This window comes from Pezoporus flaviventris, unplaced genomic scaffold (genome assembly GCF_033815535.1).
Source record: "Pezoporus flaviventris isolate CSIRO_AGI_PZ_B2104156 unplaced genomic scaffold, CSIRO_AGI_Pfla_v1 ptg000013l, whole genome shotgun sequence".
Classification (NCBI taxonomy): Eukaryota; Metazoa; Chordata; class Aves; order Psittaciformes; family Psittacidae; genus Pezoporus; species Pezoporus flaviventris.
This window is the reverse complement of record NW_026892561.1, coordinates 9,576,459-9,604,076: the sequence shown is the minus strand read 5'-3', so window position 1 is coordinate 9,604,076 and position 27,618 is coordinate 9,576,459. Positions and strand designations below refer to the sequence as shown.

General features: G+C 35.6%; 1 protein-coding gene across 4 annotated transcripts in view; it reads left to right on the top strand.

The window, feature by feature from the left end:
• The window catches only part of ZZZ3 (zinc finger ZZ-type containing 3), a 35,295-nt gene extending 9,303 nt beyond the window's left edge, over positions 1-25,992 (top strand). Inside the window, exons 3-12 of one of the 4 annotated variants that reach the window (XM_061451548.1) lie at positions 9,663-9,801; positions 11,190-11,337; positions 11,421-11,536; positions 11,841-11,912; positions 12,081-12,182; positions 13,520-13,615; positions 17,971-18,123; positions 21,498-21,632; positions 24,185-24,285; positions 24,644-25,992. In XM_061451548.1, the coding sequence (XP_061307532.1) occupies positions 9,663-9,801; positions 11,190-11,337; positions 11,421-11,536; positions 11,841-11,912; positions 12,081-12,182; positions 13,520-13,615; positions 17,971-18,123; positions 21,498-21,632; positions 24,185-24,285; positions 24,644-24,788 (1,207 nt within the window). In that variant the 3' untranslated portion in view covers positions 24,789-25,992. Of the gene's footprint in view, positions 1-9,662; positions 9,802-11,189; positions 11,338-11,417; positions 11,537-11,837; positions 11,913-12,080; positions 12,183-13,519; positions 13,616-17,970; positions 18,124-21,497; positions 21,633-24,184; positions 24,286-24,643 lie in introns of all 4 variants that reach the window. The other 3 variants (XM_061451547.1, XM_061451546.1, XM_061451545.1) reach the window with 3 other exon arrangements.
• The last annotated feature ends 1,626 nt before the right edge of the window (positions 25,993-27,618 follow it).

Below are 27,618 nucleotides of genomic sequence, written 5' to 3'. Positions count from 1 at the left end.
CTTTTTGTAGTAGCAGTTTTAATCCATACTGGGGTCAAAAATACAAGTTAGCAAGTAACTTACAAACATGTAACCTCTGAGTACTTCAGAGAATGTCATCAAGATAGAAGAATTGAGGAAGTACACATTTTTAGTGTCAAAGAATAATAGAAGTTAATAACTTTAAAAAAGCATATGTGCCATATATATTAGATTTAATTCACCCTTTGTTCCACACAAGAGTGGTGTGACATACACTGATACTATTAAAACATGTTAGTGTAGTTGGCATAGAACCACATTTATTTAAGAAATATGAGAAATCTTTGCTATATTTTCCATGAGTTTAAAGTATTAAGTGTTTTGAGAATATTGTTACTGCTAACATTATTTTATATGTTTAATAAGATAATTTCTATGTATACTTATCAGTGGAGGAGTTACAAGTGACACAAAATTACTGCAGGACTGAAGATTATGTTTTAGTTAAGAGTATTTTTGTAATCATAGAATCATGTACATAAACTAGAGTTCTTAATTTGCAAGAGAGAATGCCTTGGGCATGTGCTGCATCTTCTTTTCTCTGTCTAGTAATAGGCTTAACTCTAGGAGCCTTTAAATGTCAAGTACATTTGTCAAATTCATTTTTCTTTCTTGAGCATAGTTATCTTGCTGTCAACCACAGCACAATCCCAGTGAACAGCACTATCAAACACAGTGTGATTCTCATTTAAATAATGCCTGCTGTGGAAAGCAAAGCCTCATTTCTTACTGATTTGTGTCCTTTGCTCCTTGAAGTCTTTTCGCTCCTGATGTGCCTGATAACCTGCTTTTGTTCTTCTGCCTGTGCTCTGACCTTCAAGAGTCCTCTGTTGCAGCATCCTGTGATGATCCAGAGTGTGAGCTGTCCAGTGCAGAGCCACTTCTGTGCTGGCTGTCTTGGTATCAGTATGTGTGGGTGCTGACCCGAGAATGTGAAGAGTAATCGTTCTCCAATAGCCTTTTTCTTGTGGAGACAGTAATTATGGTCTCTCACTGTTTCCAAACTGCCAGTTTTTAGAGAACATATGGGAACTTAACTTTTCTTTCAGAGTTCTTTGAACAACATGAATCAAAAATCATGGCTGGCAGGGGGAAATGCAGAAATTTAAGGAGAAAAAAAACCAAAAGAAACTCCAAAAACAAGACCACAAACAAAACCCCCCAAAACCTAAACAAAAACCCAAAACAACAAACTCCACAAACTTTACTATGTTAATACAGAAAAAAAGAAGAAAGTTATTTTTCTACCTCTTTATTTGGAAATGCATACCATTTCTAAAGATCCTTATTAGTAAATTCATCAAAACTGGAAAATTAAGTATTAGTAAATATTAAACATGTTTTCAATGTGTAGGAAATACCAGTTGGGGAAAAAAGTTTTTTTTAAAAATATTCTTTGGAAATTCATGGTCCTAATTTAAAAAGAGAGAAAACCAAGGAAAGGTGGGGTCGTAATCTTTTCCCCTGGCACAAGGGAGAGTAACGCTCTCGCTGTGTTTTTGGCAATGCACACAAGGGATGCTTAGCAAAGGCAGAAATGGTGAAGTATGGTTATGCCAATGTAAGGTGTACCTGGTGGGACAAGGAATAATTTATATTATAGCTGCCTACTTGGTAGGGAGGTACATGCATTTCACTAAAATACTAGTAAGTGTAGTGTTGCCACCAAGAAAACAAGAACATAGTGACTGGCAGATGCTATGAGAATGCAGCTATCTTTACTCTTCAGTTTTAACTAAACTAGCTTGAATAAACTCCATTACCAGACATAATATTTGTTGTAATCTTACATGACATTTTGATAGCATCTCCATTATGAACTGCAAAACTGAGTGGCAGTATCTTTTAGAAAGGAATTTTATGAGCAGTGTATATTAATGTTTTAGTATCAACAATAAGTTCTAATCAAGATACATGTTTCTTTAGTACATACAAAGTACTCAAACTATTTTGAGAGGAGGACAGATCCTACTTTCAGGTTTCCTTTAAATTTTACTCTTGATAGGAATAGCCAGCTGATTCTTCAGTTTTTCAGCATTGCACATCTTTCTTTGCTTTGTGTAGTTCAAGGTGAAGATATACTGTTATTTTGTATAACAATCTTTTGGAAGTTGCTTCCTAGGCCAAAGACCAAACATGTGCCTGTCCATGGATTATTATCATATTGAGTGCTAATAAAACATTTTTCTAATTTTCCTTCTTTAGCCAAAAAAAAAAAAGATTAAGTGAATTTTTTTTTTGTGTTGCTGTTGGAGCATTCGGTTTCTCATGATTGCGCATCATGCTCTTGTAATTCAGTTACAGTCTTCAGATATTACAGTAACAGAATACTTGAGGGGATATGCTGTATATGTATATTCCTAAGGCAAGAATATACACCTTAATTAACTGGGGGAGTTGTTCCTTGGGTTTTAGTAAAAATCTTTGTAAACTAAAATAGAGTGTGTTGAAGGAGTACAGTGATCAGTGGTGTCAACTTTCTCCAGTTGTTCAGAGGATTTCTGTGCAGTTGGTCAGTCTCATGGTAATATGGGTTGCCCCTTTTTGTCTTTGGGAAGAAAGCCTCTTCTGAATTATTTCTTGCCCCAGCATCTTCTTAGGAAAGTGTCTAAGTGGAGATGCTGGAGGAATCTGTGGTATTTTTCTCAGTAGGGGAATTGGGACCATTACAATTAGAGATTAGGAGAAAGAGTTGAGGATGTGCTGTCAGTCTGTCTTTCTGTGCCCTTTGTGAAGAAAATAATTTTACTGCCACTTCATCATGTCACTCCAAGCCCTGAAAATAGAGGGATGACAGGGACCTATCTCTTCTTTCCTACTAAATGTCACTGTCCCACAGGCAAATACTTTACAAATTGCTGTTCAAGGAAGCTCAAAAAGCTATATTAAAATGTGTTAACTGGAGGAGGGCTGATGGATGATGTTTTAACCTTTCACGTTGACAAGACTAAAACAAGTTACACATTTGTTTAGAGACACAGAGACCTAATTGCTACTAAAATTTTTGAAAACTTGTTGGAAGTGTGGGTGTTTGGTGAAAGTGCTTTTGTACAGCTAGTATTAAATCCTGCTGAGTGCGGTGGACAGCTCTTGACAAGAATGAAGCCTATAGAAGTGTATGAGTGGGTGTTCTGTTTCTGGGACAGAGTTAAGGATTTAAAAGGAAAGGGACATAACATTGGTTCATAACCAATAAAGTACCAGTAAGGTGCTTGAAACATGAAGTTTGGCACTGTGAAAGTTAGAAGGAAGGTGAAAATAGAGTGGAAAATGGCTTTTTTGCCTCCAGGTAAAAGACTGCAGAAGGGTTTCCTAGTTTGGTTGAGGGTTTGTTGTTTCTTTTAACAGGTTTTGGCTTAGTTCTGGGGGTTGGTTTGGTTGTTTGTTTGAAGTAGGGGTGTGTTACTGCCTGAGGCTGGCATTTGGAAATAGTTTGTTCTGTTACTAGCAGGGTATACTTGGAGAAGCCACTTAATGTATGCTTTAGTTGTTTCATGTATAAAATGGAGGTACAGTTTAATGTCTTGGAAGTCTTTTAGAAGCATGTTAAATATGAGTAGAGAAAGTACAGTAAATTGCAGTATGTGTAAGGAGGTTAAGCTAGAGTGGAAAATGATTTCATAATGAGTGGCTGAATTGACTATAAGTAGATTACCTTGGTCATAGTATCTAAGCATTAGGTAAGCAAAACCCTACCATATGCAGCTTTATTCAGGCAAAGGTGCTTTTATAAGTCCTGGTAGGACTTGGTATGTGCTCTTACTGATTATGCCCTTAAACTCTTTTCTGTTTCTGAAGGGAGATCAGGGAAGGACCACTCTTTTATCAGTGTCTTTTGCTTCGTTGTTGCTGTCCTGTGTGTTCTACAAATCTAGCATTGAATCCCAGCACTCCTGCCTAGTGCAGTAACAGATTTGAAATCTCTGGTGCACATCAAAATAATTTGTGAGCAACTAGGCAGTGTCAAAATTACTGTGTTCATGGCACTGGCAAAGGTCTCAGGCCAAGTTTAAAAGCTGGAAGCATTATCTGGTATTTCTGAACTGAAACAAACAAACAAAACCCAAACCAAAGCATTTATTTGAAATCAGAAGTTTATGTTTGATCTGATGTAAAGATTTCTTCAGGAAGCCAGTCTCTTACTACAGCTGGTTTAACTTGGGAATTTGAACTGCCATTAATGTTTCCCTTTTCCTGCAGTAATCTGCAGTCTTACAATGTATTTATTATAATATTTTCTTATAAGAAAACTAATAAGGGATTTCTTTTCCGAATCACTGTTGGTAGAAGAAAATCCTAAGTGATGAATGACTAAATATAGGAGAGCATGTTTTAATCTGTACTTTGCCAGAGTGCCAGTAGATGGCAATAAAACAAAGACTTGCTTCAAGCCTCCTTATTGCTGATACGTACCTATTTTATGTCACTGCTCTTGGAAATACAGAAAAAAAATTCGCTTTAAATTAGATAGTGTTTCTATATGTATTTTAGCCATGTTCTGTATGAGACACTTAAATCCTACCTGCACAAGAAATAATTGGTATTTCTAATACAGAATTTTAGTTATGGTACACACATTTTTACCTTCTAATACACAAAAATGGTGTTACAGTACTTTTTATCATATTGTGAACTCTAGAACTGTAGAAGTGCATTTATTTTGGGAGGGGAAAATGATGACCACCAGCTGCACAGCATTTTGTCAGTTGAGAGGATAAATCACTTCTTTCTTGTTAGGCGTCAAGGTGCGCGTTTTTTGCGTGATACTAAATGATAATTTTAAGGCAAGTATAGTTGACAAAGTAGCTTTTTTATTTCAAGTAACTTTTGTGAGCATCCAGACAGTAAATTGTAGGGAACGCTGTGTGCTGATTTTTATGACAAAGCAGAAATAATTTCTTGCGACAGTTTTCCATTGTTAATAAGTGTCACCTTTGTCACCTGCTAGCTTGTAAGGCTGTGTTATATGCTGCTAACCTTTTACAAAAACACTGTATAGAGTTGCATTAGTGATCTAACAATAGTTAATATTTAAGTAAGGGAAAAATTATTGTGATAACAATGGAAGTGTCTTAAAATCGTATGTGGTACATGCTAAAAGCAAGTAATAAACATTTAGCTATGTGTCTGTAAGACTGAATATTATGTGAAAATTTGAGGCAGTCAAAGTTGTGTGAGCTCATATGTGTATATGTAAATGAGAATATTCATTATATCAGTACTTCAAAGGTGATTATGTAAGGTTGAAAAAGATGAAATAAGGACTAAACTTTGGACTGGCAAGGACCTCCTTCCATTTATTTTCTTTGAGGGGAGAGTAGAAGTAATACTGTTGTTTCCAAGTCTCTAGCTTTAAAAAATTATGTTGGAATATTAGATAAGGAAAGTCCAACTATAGTGCACAGGAGTGTTTTGAGATACCTCTTGATAATTTCAAATTTATGCATAAGTTTACTTTGGATAAAGACACGCAACATAAAAATTCTTTTTTATGGATTAAACCAGTGGCAGAAACTTTCTCATGTGTTCTGAAGAATGTTTGAGCATTAAGACTTTATAGGGGGCTTATTAATTATTATATTTAGCGGAAGCTTGGCGTTTTTGTGGTGTTTGGTGAATGTTACCAACATCCACTTTTATGTCTGCTCCTTATATTGTTCAACAAGACAAAAGTGATGCTTCACATTTTAAGTACTGCAATTTAACTGGAAAGCTTCACTTACTTTATTTCATCCATTGATTTGAATTAGCTTCCTGAAAGTTTTGATTCCATATATACATAGTGAGTTCTAAATCTCATTGTTGGCTCCCGATGCAAAGAAAATAAAATCTGTGATGTACCTATGGGTACATAGATCTGAAAACGTAAATACTTCTATCACAAGATTGGAAAAAAATGGGGGAAAAAGACAGATCTCAGAAAACTGTATCAAAGTGGAAATGGGTCTCATTAAAGTACTAGCTACACTATTTTCAAGCTTTATCGTAGATGAGAGGAGGCTGCTGTGTCCCTAATCACTATTAGAACAAGGTTTATGGAAATGAATAGTGTAATAACTAATTGCTTATGGCAGGACTTCGAGAAATGTGGCTCTGCTATGTCGTAATTATTTTATGGAGCAATCTAAAAGTGTGGAGTAATTATTGCTGCAGCAGAACTACTGAATCAGCAGGAATCCCTGCTCGTCAGTATCAGTCTTAAAGAAGTGGCTTTTGTTTTTTAAATATTGATCCCTCAAAACCCCATGTTAATCAAGGTTTTTCAGCATAGAGATTCTGAAACTGTTTCTGTACTATAGTGAACTACTCAGGTGTTCATCTGCAAGATTCCTGGCAGTTAACATAGTTTAAGAAATTACAAGAGTGTTTCAGTACTGGGATTGTGGAAACACAAAATTGTATTCTGTAGCATGAAAGTTTTCTTTCAAAGAAAACTGCTTCGGGTTTTGAATGTGCTAACAATTTAGTAATTAGAACTGAGAAAAATGTAACTTCTGTCAGTGTAGAGGATATGACTGACTGTGAGTTTACGCAGATTATGCAGTTTTAGTTGGATGAGTTTGTTTTGGCAGAGGAGAGAATTTTCCTTGGTAATTCCTTACAGATCTTTCCGAAAAAGTTACGTAACTGTAGCTGGGTAATTTAGAGATTTCTCTTTGAGCATCCATTGAAGGATGGAACCAGTTTTGGGTTTATTGAACAGGGTCCCAGTTAACTTTCTTCTTATCTTCATTAGGCTTTTTAAATTTTGGAGGATGTTAGCCCAACTGCAGAAGGTAGTTTGAGTCATAATTGTTGTGCTTATGTACACAGAACCTTGGAAGATGTACCGTAAAATTGTTAGCCATGAGTTTTTTCTTTTTTTTTTTTTTATATAGTCCTGGAAATTATGCAGACAGTCTGTTGCTTAATGCGCCATAAGTATCATGTTACTGCTTGAGGCTGAGAAGCCAGAACAGACAGAGGCTTCGAGAAAGTGCTCATGTGTGTTGTTATTTGGCTTACTGCTTTTTCTGAGAAATACTTGGCTTTATTACAGTCATGTAGGGCCAGAGAACTAAAAGCCTATAAAAACATGTGAAAACAGTAGTGGTTCAAAACTTAAAAGAACATATGTGGCCATATTATAAGACAGTGAGTTAAGAAGTTGTGTTGGAATTTAAAAGGCAGTGCAGTGGTTTGGAGAGAATACAGCAAATCTGAAGCACCTGAATGTGGACCATGCAAACTATGCATTTCATGATTAGTATTTTCAGTTTTTTACTGGCAATGTGAGACCCCAAAATTCACATTTTGGTGCATTTCAGTACTTCTGATATTCATTTGATAAAATTGCAGTCTTATTCCTGGATTTCAGATTATATTAATTCGTATGAACTGGAAATGTATGTTAAAAGTAAATAGCTCCAAGATAATACTTTTCTTCAGCAGAGTTAAAAAGAGCGCCAGGAAATCTTTGCCTGAACAGTTTGTTCAAAACCCCCCTTTTCTCTCTTGAATTATTTCATTATAATAGTGCTATATAGGCACAGATCAGCATCACATGACATGTTTTTGAATGATCCTTACATTTTTCTAGTATTATATATATGTCCATGAAGACCAGAGGTATCTTTTCTGAACCCTTTGTATTCAGGTCAGTGATTGCTTCAGTGAGGTCATGTGACTATTTTAATGAGGGAAGTAATTGGAGTTGAGTGTTCTTGTTTGGGTTTTTATTTCTCCCAAAATGCATTTTCTTCTCTTTCCATTCAGACGAAATTATTTACGGCCACTTCATTTGAATGGTTTCTTCCTCCACTTTACACACGATTATCATCATTAAATTAGTATTTCATCTTAATCGCCAACATTTGGTTGCCGTTTTTCTTCTATGTAAATGTTTTAAATGAAATTATTATTTTCTTTCAATTTCATTTGGAAAAGCACAAAGCTGGGCAGCAATCTGTTGGTAGTAACTAAGATCTTAATTCCATGTGTGGTGGAATTCCTGTAAGCCTGTAGCACCAATGTGTGGTTTTGTCTCAGGTCAGTTTTGATGTGCCATTACTATGTTCCTAAGTTATTTCTGAGTTCATTTTTCACCAGTTCAAGAATGGTCCCAATAATTATCTTCCTTTATGTGAAGTTATTTTGTTTAGAAGAAACTGGAGCACAACTCCCAGTACTGAAAATATTCCTCTACTGTTCCAATATCAGTGTCCTATTTAACAAGCATTTTAGGTCTTAGTTGCATATAAAATTGATCATGTGCAGACAAATTTAAGTAATAATAAGTTCATAACATAATTGTATCCTACTGTTTTTTAAACGAGTTCAGTATTTTTATTTCAAATTTGAGAACATATAGATATTTTTTATGTTTTCAAATATTATAGTTGAGTGGAAAGAAAATTACTCTTTTTCATGGGGAGGCAGAAGTTTAATGTCTAGGTAGGAACTTCAGTATTTGGTGGTACGAAGCTTGTCTTTTGCCTTCAGGCTGTTTACATCCCTCTACTTAAATCCTTAGCCAATTATCAATGCAGTAAATTGAAAAACTTCCATTAGCTCAATAACCTCTGGATCTTTTCTGTAATACATGTGGAATTCATTGTATTAGGCTTGTCTTTGTTTAAGCAATAAGGGAAGAGAAAGAAAATTTACTGTAGTAGTGAATAGATCTTATCTGGTTTTATTATACATTAGGTTGCATTTTGTGCTGAACTAATATACAGTTATAATATTAAATGTCAGAAAACATGTGCATGAAAAAAGTTGATATACAGTAATTTGCAGCAAAGGGGCCATGGGTGACTATATGATTTGGAAACTGAAGTGGGCAACTCTAAGTTTAAAGGTATTAAATGTACTTACCCATTTTTAAAGGCTGTGTTACAATATAATATGATTTCCTGAGTCAGCTTTATAGAAAACAGTTTGGGAAACATACATTATTGGGTAAGGTATGATAGTCACATCAGTGACTCTTGAGTGTATCTGTTAAATAGACTATCAAGATTGTGTGTGAATCTGAGACAGCAGGTTTGAGGGAAGGCTCACAGTTTCATTTAACTTATGTATTCTTAGAGGAATCTGTTTTGTATGTATTTATTTTGCAAATCACTTATTCCTTGGTTTATTGTTACATTTTATAAATGATTCTCATATTCTGCTCCAAGATGAGGCTTCTGCGAAATGATAGATGCAGTTTCTAAGCCATTCGTGTCCACCCTGTGAGTGGTTGAGTGAAATGTTAAAATTCTATGGTAGAGCCATTTGTATTGGTTAGAAGGAAGCTGATTTTGAAGTCAAAGAGACTTTGTAAGCAAAGCTTGTTGGTCATAGCTATTGAGAATATGAATAGGTTGTCCCTGATACCATACTATTCTAGCTAGTGTAGAATTTACATTTAAAAGAAATCACTGGGTTTTTTTTTGTTTGGTTTGTTGGTTTTTTTACTGGGTTTATATAAACTCATCTACTTCTCAAAATAGATTTGGTGTATTTTTTATATAATTCCGTAAAAATGTCTGTGAACAGTTTCAGATAAGCTATGAAATGTGGTAGGTGCTAGTAGGTAATCATGCCTAGTATTTAGATGGGGGGTGGGGTCACTTTTAAAGATGAATTTAGTGAGACGTTTTCCTTTGTCTCTGTAGTTATCAGAGACTGTTACAGACGATTGCTGTACTCGAGGCTCAACGTACTCAAGCAGTTCAAGACCTTGAAAGTTTAGGCAGACACCAGAGAGAAGCGCTGAAAGATCCTATTGGATTTGTGGAAAGACTTCAGAAGAAGGTATTTCGATGGGCTTTACTTAAGTCTTACTTTGAGGTTGGTTGGGTTTTTTTTTTTGTAAATAACTAGTAATGCATCATCTATAGAAATCAGACTTCTGTATATACTTGCATAAACATTGAGTTTAAAATTCTTTATCTGCTGAGCAAATGTTGCTCTGTTTTCATATTAAATCTGTAAGACCTAGGTCTTCAATGATTTTATTAGATATGCTTTCATTCCTTTTTTTGGTATGTAGAAATGTAACCTTCAAATTTCTAATTGTAGTTTAGGCATTTTAATGTAGAGGTGACTGGAAGTAATTCATAGAAAAGCATCAGATCAAGAATTCATAACTTTCTCATTAAAGAAAGTTAAATGTTGTGCTGTGAGTGTAATTTGGTAGGGTATGTTTCAAAGAGCAGGAAATGTAGTTCGTAACTTGCAGCCAAAATGAGCACTAGAAAACATACCTGCGTTCTGGATAACATAGAATATTGGGGAGCATTAATTTTGATAAGGAAACATTTTATTTTCAAGCTTTAATAAAAACTAGCAACAGGGATACTGAAAAATGCTTGAAGTTTGAATACTTTCTCGCTGCCACATCTACCAGTGGCAAACGTGCTTGACCTTCTAGTCTAGTAGCAACATGTATTTCAGTGAAGCCGAAGTAGGTATTTTATGGTGCTGTTCTCATAAGTTTGTTGACACCTAGGTTTAAAGAGAGGTCTGATAAAAGCCCATTGGTTTCAGGAGTTGTCTTTCCATTAGATTTTGAGATGAGCTAATATAATAGCATGCATGATGTAGTACTGTTCCATTTGATGATCATTATACAGGGAAATACTAATGATTGTTGAAAGTATGTGGTGTATTTTTGTCTCTAAACAAAAAGAAGGTTGACCTTGAAATAAAGTGCTGAGTTTTGCAACAGCTGTGTTCTAGTCAGAAGACAACAAAATCAGTGTAAAACAGATGTTAGGTTTATCAGATGGTAAAACTCAGAAGCTTACAGTTTCCTGTTTTAAAAAAGGTACAGATCCTGGGCAAGCAATATGTTTAAACAAAACAAAAGATAGCAACAGGATTTGGAAGTCAGAATATAGTTGAATGACTTACTGAAGTCATCTGATTTCAGCTGTGAAATACATGCTTTAAAGATTTATGCTCAATAAGCCATCATTGACCGTGCCGCTGCATATTGTATATGCACTGTTGTGTATTATTTTTGAAAGATACCTTCTTAAAAAAGACTGTGTGCTGCATGGCACTTGAAAAAATCCAATTTTAAATTCTCCTGTTAGCTAAAAAGGTTTTCATAACCTATCAGGATTTATAGTTTTATGTTTGGATAGGCAGCAGTTGCATTAAATATTGCTTTTCATTTCTCATTCTTGTTTTTTCAGGTTGATATGGGTCTTCCATATCCTCAGAGAGTTGTTCAGCTCCCTGAGATTGCCTGGGACCAATACACCACTAGCCTTGGAAATTTTGAGAGGGAATTTAAAAACAGAAAACGTAACAGTAGGAGAGTAAAGCTGATTTTTGACAAAGGTAAAAGGAAAGTGGGCATATGTCATAAGAAAGCAGTGACCAGTGTGCAGGTTTAGTAATTCCTTTTTTGTTGCTTACAGTAGGTATACCTGCAAGACCAAAAAGTCCTTTGGATCCCAAGAAGGATGGAGAGTCTATTTCGTACTCTGTCTTGCCTTTAAGCGATGGTCCAGAAGGTTCTACAAACAGTCGTCCACAGGTAGTTGTTACAAAATGAAAGATAAAATTTTACAAAATAGGGGTTTTTTTTCCCCCCTTTTTTTTTTCTAATATGGGGTAGGGATAATCCTAAGTGCTGCTTTAAACATTAATATTGGTGATTATGTCATTCATATACTCAAATCAGAGAACTTATTTTGGGTTTGGGCAAATTTTAATTCAAATTTTCATGCATTTTTTTGTTTAGGTTTTGGTTTTACTTCAGAAGGAAACAGTTAAAATCAAGTTATCCTGATTGTACTTTTTCTAAATACGTGTTCCATTTTTATACTGTCTTTAAGCAGATGATAAGGGGGCGACTTTGTGATGAGACCAAACCTGAAACTTTTAACCAGCTGTGGACTGTAGAGGAACAGGTAGGAGCAAACTGTTCCATTTTGTAGCTGTAGTAACATACGTGAGAATAAAAGCAAATTTTCTAATAATGTTTAAAGGCCTTAAAAATAGAGAGTCCCATGTCATCTTTTGACAACTCATACCGCTACTAGAAAAGATCTATTTATGTTTTTTCCATGTTGATTTAGAAAAAACTTGAGCAATTGCTGTTGAAGTATCCACCGGAGGAAGTAGAATCCCGACGGTGGCAGAAGATAGCTGATGAACTGGGAAATAGAACAGCAAAGCAGGTAACAAGTAAATCCCTTTCCTTGACTTCTTGTTTTTTAAGCTTTTTAGGAAGCGCTAATAACAGATTATATCCATTTCTCTCTTCAACACCAAAGTGATTTATTTCTAATTTGGGTTTTTTTTCTGTCAACACCCCTCCTCCCCCAGGTCATAAACTGAGGGATTAAAAAATAGGGTTTATTTTTTGTAATGTTCAAAAATAAAGCAGTAACAATTATTTTTTTAGGAAAAACATTTGACTGCTTGGGCACCGTTTGCTTTGTGCTGTGGTAAAAGTGATGTCAATCACTGCATCTTAGCACTTGATACAGATTCATAGAAGATTTGTCTGTAGATGTCTTTTTTAATAGCAATAAATGAAATCCAGTGTCTTATTAGTAATCACTTTCTCTTAAAAATGTGACAGGAAGGCCTGCATTTTACTATTAAAATGTGACTCTTGATCTCAAACACAGAATTTTAAAGGTGCCCCAAAGCCCAAGGGAAAGCTGCCAGACCTAGATGTTCATTAGATTTAGACAGCTTGCATTTAATTCTATATAGATAGTGACACCAGCTGCTTTCAGGTTGAGTTTCACCAGAGTGCTGAATTTCCTTCACCTCAATACTGCAGAATGGGCACACATGTGAATACTTACAGACAGAAGAATTAGTTCTGTAATGGGGGCTGAGTCTCTCTGTGGGCTGAGACCTGCAAAAGGACACAGTTACGGAGTCACTGAGTATATCTGCATCTGACTTGTTGGGATTTTTTCCCTTAAAATTACATAATTTCACCATTTTGACCAGAAGTTAAAATTGCTGATGTTCTGTGCTTACAGTATTTTAATTTTTCCTGTTTCAGTTGTGTGTTTTCAGATAAAATTATAAAACATATTTCACTTTTCAAGATTACCTCATCTCTGATTGTATCTGTACTTACAGGTATATTTCTCCATACCTGAAAAAATGTATGCTTGCTTATTTTATAAATAAAATGTAGAAGTACTTTCTGGATGCTGTGTGATTTTTTTTTGTCATTGTTAAAGTGTAAGTTTAGCTTCAGCAGATTACAAACTACTAAAATTCATTCTGTTCTATCACAATTTTTGCTGGATTTCCTGTGTACTTTTAAACAATGCTAGGTTTTTTTCTTCAAAATCTGCCTTTGAGGTATCTCGAAATACTACAAAAGCAGTATTATAACATAGGTAATGGTTGGAGTACTTCTTGCACAGTAGAAAATGAGGATTTCTTGTTCTTATATTATGAACCAATGTAGCAGTGCTGCAAAACTTAAAAGCGAAGGCCTGTTATGTTTCATCTGGCACTTAATTGTCGCATGTTGTTTTTCTAGGTTGCCAGTAGAGTGCAAAAATACTTTATTAAATTGACTAAAGCTGGTATTCCAGTTCCAGGAAGAACTCCAAACTTATATTTATATTCCAAAAAGGTGAGATAATATCACAGCAGTAATTCTGTGTTTCTGTTTTCATTTGCATGCAGATTGAGTCTAAATCATTACTATCATCAATGGATTTAAGTCTTGATTAGTGCTTTCTTACAGGCTAGTTCCAACTTGCATGTAATTTTTGCTTAATAAAGTAATCTTTTGCTTATGCCATTTGGACTGTAGAGTGAGTTGAGTGCTACTCTAGTTTTACATCAACGTGTTAATTATCTTGGGGACATGAAGTGTCAGAAAAGAGAACATGGCAGTCAGATTGCAGGCTGAACTAAGAGGGTTGAATGATTGGTCTTTGTGTACTTTTTCCTCATTCTTAAGTTTACAGTACATGATCTTGAAGAGGATGAAAACCCTGTGGGAAGAAATAAAAAGCCCTGTAATTCTTGTTGTACAGTCATCTTCTAAATAAAAAAAAAAACTGAGAAAATTATATATAAGTGAACTAGCACAAGCATAGGCTAATGACTGAAATGTCATGTTTTATTTTGATTTGCAACAGATAAGGTGGTTGAGCTAGAATTGTCATAGAAATGACCATTAAAGTACAGTGCTTTTCCAGATCTTGAAATGGATGAGAAGAAGATTTCTCAGGCCTGTATTCTTTTACATTTGCAAAAAAAAAAGACTAGAATTCTGCTCAGACCAGTCATATATTTTGATTTCAGTCATGTGGTACTTTTGGGTACTTGTGATGTTTGAAGAGAGTAGTCTCAGGTTCTGTGGGGGCTTTGTTTGTTTTGTTTGGGTTTTTTTGTTACCATTGTGTTTACAAATGTCTTTAAAATCTATTAAAATGGCATTTTGTCGAGTAACACTACTTTTTGCATCCCGGTGTCCCTGATGTTTCCTGTTTAAGAATAGAGTAAGCCTTACACTGCTCTGCAAAAAGGCAATTTGCCCATTTAGTCCCTTGAAAGGTTGGGAACAAAAGTTACTGCCAGAGGGGCACGATACAAAAAATCTGCCACATCTCATCTTTAATGATAGAATGTTACACATCCCCAGTTGTCTCTGAGTACTGCAAACAATAAGTGCTTGTATCAGGGGCTTTCCAGTTTGCCATCCAGCATGGTAATGCCATTTTACTTTCACCGGGATTTTACCCTACTATTCTGCTCTATAAACAGAAGCAGGGAAGGTGCAGGCATGACTCTGTCTGCCACCTTGTCTATTGGAAAAGCGCTTTTTGGCAGAAGAACCAAAAAAACAGCTGGAAACTTTGATACCTTAAATACTGTGGTGAGATTCATGTGTCAGAACCCTAAATTTTTGTGCAGTTTACTGTGGGGCTAATTTCAAAAGGGGTTAAAAACTAATTTCTGAAAATTATAATGCTTTAAATTCTTTATGTCACCTTACCATTTTAAATGACCTTAGTCACATGTCTTTTCTTCTCTAAGTTTTATTTGGGAAACTGTTATTATGGAATGTGAGTAATGCTGTCAGGGAGCAGATAACTGTATTTCAGAACTGCATTCAGTGGGAATGCTTCATCGGTACCCATGTGACATTTTAACCATATTTGTCACTAATTTGAAGAGTGATCCATAAAGTTACTTAATCCTGTTGCTCAGCATACAAGTACAGTATAACCAAGAGTGAAACATATTTTTTGTAAAATTATTAACATTCTTCTACTGCAGTGGTAATGTTACTGTCCTACGGATTTTTCTTAAGTGTATATGTAGACCAGATCTATCTTACATCTATTTTCACATTGTGAATCATGTCCTCATTACCAGGTCTTTAGAGTAAGGTCGTTGTGCCCTGGTTTGTATTGAGGTAGCATCTCCATTTTATGTTTGTATCCCACGTAAGAAAAACAGGAGATACAAAAATCAAGCAAATATTGTGTGTGTCAGAATTGAGCTCTCAGTCTGCTAACATAGCTGTCTACTTAGAGCACAGATTGACAGGCTGTAGTTTTTCCAAAGTCTTCAGTGCAGATAACGTTATGTGGCAGAAAGGAAATGCAAAGGGTTATTGGAAGCCTGTGTCATGCTTATGCTGTGCTTTTCCTTATTTTGATATTGAGTATGCATATAAGCTTACTGCAGTATTTGCTTAATTGCCAATGATACAAGTATGGAAATTGGATGCTATACTTCAAGCATGTATCTGCTGGAGGATTAAAACCATAGATATATTTAATGTAAGTAATTGCATCAAAAGGGATGTTTCACAAAAAGGTTCTTGTGTTTCTCCATGGGGATTGCCCAGGATGGTTTTTTTAAATGGTTATTGGGGAGGTGAGAAGCCTATTCAGTTCGTGAACATCCTGTTGAAGTTACTGTGTATATCTCTTCATATGGTATAATGCCTCTTCTGATAAGTGATACAGGAAATTAAACAGGATGCATTAGTTATATAATTATATATAATTATATTATATGTTATATTATATTATATATTATAATATATTATATATAATATAACCTTTATCTACTATTGGTGAAAATAAAACCAAATCAGAGATTTGGGGCTGTTAGGCAGTTCTTCAATTATGGCTTATCATTTTCAATATAATGCTTATATAATATCATTAATGCACCTGATTTTAAGGTTAATCCAAAAGACACATTTCCCACAGGAAAAATGCTAAACTCTCTGCTTTTATATAGCATTTTAGTTCATTCTTCACCAGAAGTAGAATTATGTTAAAAAGAGTATTCAAATCCTCAATTAAATTCCTAGGTCATAACTCTATGTGTAACAGTGCTACTATTTAAGTAGAGACAGTTTTCCTTTCTTGATTTCCAGATTTGCTATTGAATGCAGATCTGTTTTTTGTTAACAGAAAATTTAAATCACTGTGTTAGCTCAAGCTGAAATACTGTCTAGCCTTATAAACAGAATTATTTTGAGGGGGGTTGAAATCTTAAAGGAAACCAGAAAAGCAGCAAAACCCAGGAAGTCAGTGATCATGAAGCAGGTGAAAAAATTCTACGCAGTGAGTAGTACATCAGTCTTAGAATAAAATGTTCATTTTTATTTCCTTTTTATTTCATGCAGTGTAGTTCTTCTGCAGATCTGAGATAACCATCTTCCAATCGTAACTACAAACTTCATCTCTTCCCTGAAGAGTGAATGGAGCTAGTCTCAATTCCTTGTTATATTTCTGTCTGCATTAGCCACATTCCATTGAAGATAATTCATGTACAATTTGCGTTTACAGATACGCACAACTGTAATATACTGCTAGTTCCCTCTTCGGAGGTCGAATCCCTTTTTAGAGATAAATGGTTGTACTGCAGTATTACAGGTTTGTTACTGATACAAGAACCTTTGGGATAAAAAGTCTTGCATAAAAAGAAAAAGTCTCAACTTACTGCAAACATTCCTTATGCTTTATCTGTGTGACAGAAGCTAGACACAGTGTAAGACAAGCCTCTCATGGTTTAAAAAATCCACTTTTCATGCTTCTGTTTTTTGATTCACTTTTTTTCTTTAAATTGAGGAATGTAAGATTTGACATTTAAGATGTCAAAATGGTGGCCTGGAAAGTAGCTAAGTAAAAAGTTGAGTCAGTTTCATTCACCCTAAATTATTCTTTTTTCGTATTTAATATTTTTCCATGGGGAATAAGTAATGAGGGCTGAGTGCCTTTAAGTAATCTATTTTAAACCTGCTGTGCATGCTATACCTTCAGACAGCATTAAAGTTGAAAGGTTTTAGATATACACTAATGGAGTAATTTATCTCGTCTAACATTTTTTAGGTTCCAGTCGGTGCCAATGAAAAAGAATCTTCAGAGAGCGATTCTTTCTTTAGTCTCGGGAACCTTTTATGAAACCAGTGAATTGCCTTTTCTCTCCCTGGACTAGGAAAGAAATGTGGACAATTAGCCTAGATTTAGATTTTTCTGAGGCACAAATTAATAAATTGATGATTAGTATTGATTATGAACTGGTCTCTTGGATCTTGGACCTGTTCAAAGCTGCTTCTTTGTTTAGTTTCACATTCACGCTGTTCATGACTCTTGGAAGTTTTTAAATATGTGTGTACTTCAGTTCTCAGTCTTCAAAAATTTTAACAGCTTTATTTTCTGTTTCTCTGTTGTTGTCAGTCTCAGTTATTTAGTGGTAGAGCTTTTAGGGTAAGGGCTCTTTTTGTCTGCATTCATACCAAAGAAGTGTTGCGCTGTTCATCTTTCAGTTGTTGTGGTGGACAAAAACTCCAGCTGTATGAGGCTCTGATACAGAGTTTTAAGTAGAAATAATGGAAAAGATGATAGCCTATTTAGTGCAAAAGAACAAATTTCTGGCAAGGTTTTACCAATGAGGATTACTTAAATAATAGCCAAGGAATGTTTTTAAAAATATATCATTTTTTTACTGTAGTCATCAAGTAGACGGCAGCATCCTTTAAATAAACATCTTTTCAAACCTTCAACTTTCATGACATCTCATGAACCTCCAGTTTATATGGACGAAGATGATGACAGATGCAGTTTTCACAGCCATATGGATACTGCAGCAGAAGAGGAAGTATCGGTACGTGATTAAAATCAGTCAGAGAATGTCTTGCTTACTGTCATTTTAACTTGTTCAGTGAATAATATGAAGATTAAACACCTTTGCCATAAAATAAATATCATCAAATCAGTACTAAATTGTGGTAAGATTCATTAGCCATTTTGAATTTCAAATACATAATTCATATAATGGCCTCCAATTGCAGAAAAGTTAGCCCAAGTCAGAAAAAGAAGCATGGAAAGGAATGAGTAAACATTTTGGTCCTGAAAGACCTTTAAAAAGTTTTAATTGCATATTTTCAAAAAGTGATTTGACATGAGATAGGTTTGAACATCATATGAACTCTATAGTTAAGATTCTGGTTAAAGATGTGTTACACAGAGCTCTGCTGAAATTTGAATGCTGTTGGCATCTTTTTTTGTCTTCCTTCACTAGCTGAATTAATTATGGACTTTTTGGAAATCTGCTTCAAAGCGTGAACTAACAGACTGAGTTGTCAATCAACAATCAAATTTATGTGTTTAGAGGCAAATTCTAGTAGACATCCTAACCCAATGTATTATTACATTGTGTAGCGTTCCACTTTCCTAATTTATCACATTCAATAATACTACTACAAGAATTCAAATACGTATCTTTCCCACTTACATACAGAATCATAGAGGGACTATATCCTACTGGTAGGATGCTCGGTAAGTTTCACAGCTGGTGTGAATCACTGGTGTTACCATGCTTAGAGTGAAGAACCTGACTTGTTACTGTTTTTTGGGGGGTATGTGAGCTTAGTGACATCTTGTGTGTGAACAGCTTGTTGCATAACAGAAGTACTGAGGCCACCCAGTGGAAGTCCATTTGTTTCTTTCACTGACTTTTTTACATGCACTGCATAGTCTTCCTTATTAAATTTGCTCATCTATTAGTCAGTCCTGAATCTCATCTTCACTCACATTCTGTATTCTCTGTCGGACTGGGTAATGTTTCATATTCCTGTCAGAACCTTAAAAGGCCTGAAAAGAAAAAAGCATATTAGAAGCGATGCAGGTTACTATTTATCTCTGTAGAATTGGTTTTGAGCAAACATTCCTTCATTCTGTATTGTTTTTAAATACCTATTTTAGAACTGTTCTGCATATTTTCCTAAAACATCTTGGTTTTGCCATGGTGTCCTAACTCTATTAAATATGGTGCCATAAATCAGCTGGGATTTATTTTAATTAGGCTATGAGCTGCTGGTTTACATTTGTGCAGTGATAATGGTGGACTTATCCCATCCCACCCACCCTGTCCTTCTCCCCACCCCACTGGGTTAAGCTTTTCTTTCTCCTCTAGTGCAGCTTTTCCAGATGGATATTTTTATGCCTTGCAGTAATATAGAAAGGGAAAGGTGAGCTCAGTTACCAAAGAGATCCCCATTATCAGTGCAAAATAGAAGCAATTTGGAAGAAAAAGGTGATAATGAAATATATTCAAAATGAATGTACAGGATTCACTTCTAATGGTAAAAGTCAGGTCTCTTAGTGACAGTCACTGACTTAGAGAAAAATACTTTGCATCAGCATGGTGGAGAAGAGATTCAGCATAGCAAGAAAATTATAGGAAAGGTTTCCTTTGACTTCTTTACAATGGAAGTACCACGTGCTGTTCCCTTGTAAAGACAAAAGATTTTGCCTGGATATTGCCAGTCAGATTGACTGGCGTAACCATTCCTGCAAAATTGTTTTAGTATAAATGAATTGTTACCCAAGTAAAGATCCTCTGTTCTCAACAGAATGAATTTACTTTCCTGTTATGATTACTGTATTTTGTGAGTAGTCTAATTGTTTTAGAACACAACTACTTACTATCGCAGAATGCAGTGTCCACACAAGGAACTATTCATTATACAGTTATTTTACAGACAGGCAGGTTTTCTGAGAAAAACCTTTGAGAGTTGCATGGAAACTGAATCCCTGTTTTATATTAAGAGAATGTAGTTTTATCACCACACAATTTAATCATGTCACTTATCCTTGAATTTTTTTTTAATGTTTAGTCTTTCATATAGGCTCATAATTGATAAGGCCTTAGAAATTCATCACTAAAGAACAAGCCTTCAATAAAGTTACTAAATAATGCAGATTCTTTAATTGTCACAGATTTGTAAAAAGTTGAAATTATGTGTATAGGCTACATTAGAAGAATTTTGATTACTGTCTTGTGGTTGTTTCCCATAACGGAACATTCCTGTCGGTATAGGATCTGCAAACTGCTCTACATCAGTAAAGACTTGTCATCTTTGAAAACAGCTGGCATCTACCCAGTACAGCTGCTACAATTAAATAGCCATCTTGAAATGGGTATCTGAATTAGAAAGAGAGCTGCTGCCTTCTAACATTGAGGTCTTCAAACTTTGTGGAAGAAAAATGCATGAGAAAAAACAGAAATGGCATGTTTCTTTTAAAAGAAAGAATCATTTGTTGTAAATCCCTGGCAAAGTTGTTTGCACCAGCCAGTAGGGAGACAAAATTCTTCATGATTTAGCAAAAAATAGCCATCTGTTTTCTTAAGCTGTTAAGAGACAGCATGAAGTAAAGGGATGAAGGAGCTGGATAACTGAAACTTGTACTCTTCCAGTCATGGAATGAAGCTTCTCATCACTTTTTTTCTTACAGGTAAAGGTGAGAAGTTAATATTGTTGAGATGGACTGTTGTCTTATAATAAAAAAATACATGTAATGGATGCTTGGTACTGACTTGATTTATGGATATTTTAAAAACCTGAGTTTGTGTAAAAATTCTTAAAGCTGTAAAAAGTTTTTGGGGTGTCATTTGTTTTTAGTATTATCTTAGAAAGCACATCAGAGCAGTTGATCATAGCTATCATTAATATTATTCCATACCATCCCACAGAATAGTAAAAAGAGCAATTAACTTTGATAAAACTGACCAGAAATTTCAGTTCTCAAGTATAATATCTGTTGCTAAGCATTTTAAACTAAAATAAAGCTAAGGCTTCTACTACAGCTACAATTTTACCCCCAGTGTATGGATAAGTTGATTAAGTGTGTATTGCAGTTAGGCATGTAATGATCTCATCTAATGAGCTAATGAGAAAAAAACCTGGAATTAGTTAGGCGCTGCTCTCTCCTTTATACTACAGCTGAAGTCTTCACCAGAATCAGCTTGTTTGTGTTTTTTGTTTTAGTGCAAATAATAAAGTATAAATAATACAAAATAAAGTGTAAATTTTGTATATGCTGTTTTGTGCTAGGTTTTAAATAATAATTGCCCAGTAGAGTTCTTAGGATATATTGCCAATGTTTTCTCAAAGGTTATTAATCATACATAGGGATTTATGGAATATACAGTCTCAAAGTAAAGAATGTTCCTCATTTTTCTTTAACCATGAACAGGATGAAGAGAGTATTCCAATAACATATCGAGAGTTACCTGAATACAAAGAACTGTTAGAATTTAAAAAATTGAAGAAACAGAAACTCCAGCAGATGCATGCAGAAAGTGGATTTGTGCAGCATGTGGGATTCAAGGTGAGTTTAAGAGATGTTCTTCTGTTACTCAGTGGATTGTAAATATTTTCAAAGACAACATGGTTTGGATTTCCTAAAAAGGCTTTGTTTAATAGAGCACATTTGGTTCCTTGGTTCTTGCTTACTGTTGTCTGCTTTTTCTTGTACTTTTTAATAAAATCAACCCAAGTAACTCACTTTTTCTCATAGCTCAGGTTTCACTGACTACTGATACTGTGTGGAAATGAGTAAGCGTGCTGCCTTTTCCTCATTTTTGTTATGAAAACACAACCTGAGATCTGTATTAAATCATTAAAGATTTGATTTGACACTACACTCTGATTTGACAATGATTCATTGATGGTGATTCTCTATCATTTTGTCTCTACCTGAGGCCAGAGAAGGGACAGAGATTTCAAATGAGAGCAGTAATAGATTAATAATTTGTTTGTTTTATAGCAGCTTCCCAATTCTATCAAGTACTGACTTGCAGAAGTTGAAGCGACGACATGAAAAAGTGTTTATGTGAAACGAAGAAATTAAATGTTAAGTTAAAATAATGTGTTGTCTCAGGCTGCATGAAAGAAAGGACATCTCTAAACTATATTTTCTAGTTTGCAAGGGATTTTCTGTGTAGCTGGTTGCTGTGTCAGAACAGGTTCTTCAGCTGGTCTAGTGTTATGCAGCAAGTATTTTTTCCTAATCCCTATTTATATAAGAATGTGAAGATACTCGGTTTAAATTTCCATTCATAAGGACTGGAAAATTAAGACAGGCTCATTAGCTGACACTGACAGATGTAATCATGTTGTTAAACCACCAAGGTGCTCTTTATTTTTGCTATTCCTCTTTGATTTGGGAAGATTAAAAGAGTGAAGTTTTAAGACAGATCAGACTCCTGGGTAACAAATTGGTTGCTTTGCTAAAACTCTGAAACGTAAATTGGCATTATGCAGTGTAAGCATTCAAAGTTTTAGAAGTTTCTTTGCGATCTGAATCTGATTTTATTATGCATTATAGTAAGCTATGAAATGGCATAATTATATGCTATTTTCCCTTAGGAGTGGTGCCTTGCTCTGTCCACGGGGTTGGATGTAGCTCACCTAATCAGCAGACATTCAGAACACTTAGTTCTGCGTGGCCTTCAGCCTCATTTACTACACATTATTCAAACTTTACTTTGAATAATGAATTATTGAATCCCTAGTGGGCTTTTTATGGCTTTCATTGCTGTAATATCAGAGCACTTTGCAGATAGTTTTTTTTTTTTCCTTCGGAAATGAAAGGCATGGTATTATTTCTGCTTCATGGGGAAAGGGAAGTCAGAGCACAGAAATTAAGGTCAAGGGTTTCCACTGTCTTGGTTCTCAAATTGAGATAACGGGAACCAGATGGTTTTGGTTTTATTTCAAGTATTTAGTATTATTCTGAAGTTGATGTTTTCAGAGAACAGTCCTGAGTGTGCTTAGTCCCTCATTATCAGCCCTCAAACTCTGAAAGCCATCTGTGGAAGGAAGGGATGCAGCTGTATCCCTTTGCAAATAAATCTGTTTGTAAGGTGTTTGTAATCCTGAGTGGATTAATTGTGGCCAGGAATGAGCTATTGTTCAAATGGGTTTCAGGGATGCTGCGAGAGAACTTCAGGTTCTGGAGAAAGATGAGCTATGGGAGCACAGGGAGGTTTCCCATGTTTTCAGTCCTATCTCTCCAGCAGTGTTCATAGTTCAGATTTTTTGAAAGTTCTCCTTACCTCCAAGTCCCATTTCCCAGGTTTTCTTTATCAAATATTCTTGCATTTCTGTCCCTATTCTCCATCTTCTCATGAATTTTTCATCCAGTCTTGATGTTTTGTTTGCATTTTGTTTCCTCATCTTCATGCCACACTCTTCTCTCACTCAGCTCCTGTTGTGTTGTCCCTGATTCTTCTCAGGGGATTAGCTCTCCGCTTCTTGCTCAGCTTTAGTTTTAGACTTCTGTTCCCTTCCCTGAACATGTTCTCCTGCTTCCTTCCCAGCCACCTGGCTTTTCATTCCAGCCCACGTAAAATGTGGTGTTACATTTCCGAAGTCTGATAAGGACATCAGTCTGACCTGTTGCAGCAGCCCATCAGCAGCCTCCCAGCAAGCTCTGCTGGTCTAGTCCTGCTGCTTTCTTCTGCCGTGGAAAGTGGATCTATAGTTACACATTTTCTGTGGTTGGACATAAGCTATAGAAGCGTAACATTCATGTGCTGTGTCACAGCAGTTCTTACAGCCACGTGGGGATAAGCAGTGACTGCAGGCAGGACTAGGTCTGCTTCTGTTGAGCAGGAGGATAATGTCAACATGGAGCATTTGGGACACAAAGCGAGAGAAAAATTCATCAATCCCCAGGGCTCTGGAGGGCCTCTCATAGAGTACAAGGACTTCTTTATCCAAAACACATTATGATCTCTGGTGAGGGGAATTCAGCTCTGGGCTAGCAGTAAATGACATACGTACAGGTCTTCCTTTAATGGTGTATTGGTGTACAATGTTAGTAATGCAAGTGGTTACAGTTGGTGTGTTTTCAGTGCTCTTCCATTTGCTTCACAGTGCGATAACTGCGGAATTGAACCTATCCAGGGTGTTCGGTGGCACTGCCAAGACTGCCCTCAAGAAATGTCCTTGGATTTCTGTGATTCTTGTTCTGACTGGTGAGCAGCAAACACTTCTACTTGTTTGTAATTAGCTTGAATCTCTTTATGTGGCTTAGTTGCTATGTATGTTGGAAATCTTTGCTCCAGCATAGGAAACATATCCTGTGTTTGGGTAAAGTGGAAGATACTTTAGTTTGTATTTCTGGGAGATACATTTTGTAACATATTCTGGATGTATAAATCTTTTTTTCCTAATGCAGTGGACAGGTTTGCGACTGTTGAATAGTGGGGGAAATTACACTTTAGGAATTAGTTGGTACCAAATTCAGTATGAATCTGTTAATATGATCACTGTTTCTGAAAGTTAAGGAAAATGATTGAATTTTAAACTGTTATCTTTTTCTTTCCCTTGCAGTCTGCATGAAACAGAGATTCATAAGGAAGATCATCAGTTAGAACCTATTTACAGAGCAGAGACATTTTTAGACAGAGACTACTGCATGTCCCAGGGCACCAGTTACAATTATCTTGACCCAAACTACTTTCCAGCAAATAGATGACATGGGAAGCAGATCTACCATCTTGGGCTTACTATCCTCTTTGAAAAATAACAATGGCACCATTGTTAGTTCTGTGCACATTTTGGAAAGACTCTGCTTTCCCTGAAATGTCACTCACAGCATGACAGCTTCCTGGGTGTACTTGTCAAACTACAGCTTTGAGCTGTCATGGTTCTAGATCACTGAACAGCAGCTGAACATTCCTAGTGTGCAGAAGGTTTCACTGGGAGAGTTTTCTTTCACCACGTTAGTCATTTTTAGGTGGTGAATCTAAACACAAAAGAAAAACATACAAAAGGGTGAGCCAGAAATGAGAGCACACATTAAAGATAGAGTAAATTCCAAAGGCTTTGAAGAACTTGGTCATAATGAGATCCAGAGGAGATGAAGTATTTATATAAAAACAGTTTAGTAGCTTGCAGTTTTGTTGTGAAATAGTTTTCAGCACAGTAACTGACTTCTTTAGGCAAGGTTTTAACCAATGACAGTGTTTGCTTCTAGGATATACTCTAAAAACTGCTCACTGTCTCGGCGATGGTTGGTTACAGGCCTTTATTAAATTGGAGCTGCTTAATCCCATTGACTTCCAATTTTATTAATTTTGGTTGGGTTTTTTATTTTATTTTTTAAACCACAACAAACTCTATATTACCAACAGTGAAGCACTACAGGGGGCAACTGTGGCATTGCTTCCTTAACCAGCTCATGGTGTGTGAATGTTATAAAATTGTCACTCAGATATATTTTTTAAATGTAATGTTATATAAGATGATCATGTGATGTGTACAAAATATGGTGAAAAGTGCCAGTGGTAGTTACTGTGTAAAGTCTCTAATACTCAACATTAACTCCTTTAAAATAAAATACACAGCCTTCTGCCTCTGTATTTGGAGTTGTGAGTGCAACTCATCAAAGAAAACTGCCTAATATAAATCATATATATGGTAATAATTTTTCCTCTTTTGTAGTCTGCACAAGATCCATGAAAGATTGTATTTTTATTACTATTTAAACAGTGATTAAATTTAGCCTGAGCAGTGAGCAAGGGTTCACATGCATTCTTTTATACTGCTGGATTTTGTTGTGCATCATTTAAAACATTTTGTATGTTTCTTCTTATCTGTGTATACAGTATGTTCTTAAATAATGTTCAATTGTCAGGAGAACTGTGAGAAATAAACTATGTGGATACAGTCTGTTTATATATAGAATGCTTGCTGTGACTTCCTTTCTGTGTAGTTCTGACTTTTTAATCAAGATGGAAAACATTCAAAGGACATTTTAATACATCATCCAAACAGTCACTGTGCAGCGCTGCGAGATGCCCAGTGCCCTCCTCCTCTGCTGTTCATTTCCCTGGGAGCTGGTGGTGCTCTGCGCCTACTAACACCCACCTCGCCCTTGCAGCGTTAGAGTTCTAGTTTTACTCGTACCTTATGCGCAGACTGTTCTTTATCAGATGTCAGAAACCCCAGATTTCAGTAGCCTCGGGACACTGTATGCCATTGTCTGAGAAGCTTTGTAATTATTGTGACATATTTTAGTTAATATATTTTCTATTGAACTGTATAGCTTGTGATTCAGAAACACTCGCTGATTTTATAACTGTAAGAAACTTTCAGTTGCTTTGAAACTTGAGTACTCAGAATAATGAGCTAGAGAAGAAACTAATTTGACTTAAAGAGATGGCAATAAGAAGGATAATTGGCTGGCTGCATCTAAAAACTTTAAATATAAATTGATTAGAATGAAGTTTTGCAATACCTTTAGGTGTAGTTATTTTTTGCTTTAAAAGATGATTCAAAGCATTTAATCTGTTCAGAAGGTAATACAGTACAGTTGCTAAGACACTGAGCAGGTATCATATGTAAACATATCTCACGTATCTTAATATACTTAGATGAATTTAATAAACCTTAAAAAATACTACACAAAAATTCACAGGATGTATTTTAGTTTTCAGTCAGAAAAGATTACTGCCCTGAGAGGCTCTCTAATGACTAAAGCATGTGCTTTCCACACCGTTCGTGCTGTTTGTAGGAAGCTGAAGCTGGGGAAGGTGTTTTATCGGGGAAAGATTCTGTGGTAATGCTTGCTTTCTGTTGATACCCTGAAAAAAATGGTTGGATGAGAATAATAGAAGTGCATTAGTGAAAATGTTCAGTCATCAATTTAGGATGGCTTGGGAAGAACAACAAGCCGTGGTGTAATTCGAATGAGTTTGGAAGCAGAAGGAGGATTTCAAGTCTGAATCACCCAAGCAAGAAGTATCATGGATAAGTCCTCTTTTTATTGACTGTGTATAAATATTTGTATTTCCATATGCATGCATATACAGCTATTTCTGTTGCATACATAACATACGCAAATAGGTACCTAATGCACATACACTCAGTCAAGCATGGGAGGTTTTGGTTTTTTCCATTGAAAAGACCAGAAGAAGCAGAAAGAAAAATTAAAACTGAAACTGTATGTTTTGTAATTTGATTTAAAAGAAAAAGAGGACTAGCAGCTGATGTTGCCTGTGTTCCCATCCCACACAAGTACGGTACGCCACACTTTTTAACTTATATTGTAATTACAAGTAATAAAAGATACTGCAGAGCACCTACACAGATGAATTTGCAACTTCATGATAACTCCAGAGTATTTTCCTGCTTTTTGAGGCAGAGAATTTTACTTTATTTTTTTGGAAAAACTACTACAACCCTGCAGCACACAGCTGGTGGTGCTTCCAGGCTCGGTTTAGAAACACCAGCCTTCTTCAGCTGACGCATTCTCAAAGTCTCTTCCTTAAAGCTGTTGTACTGCAGGCGTTACTGGTCACTTG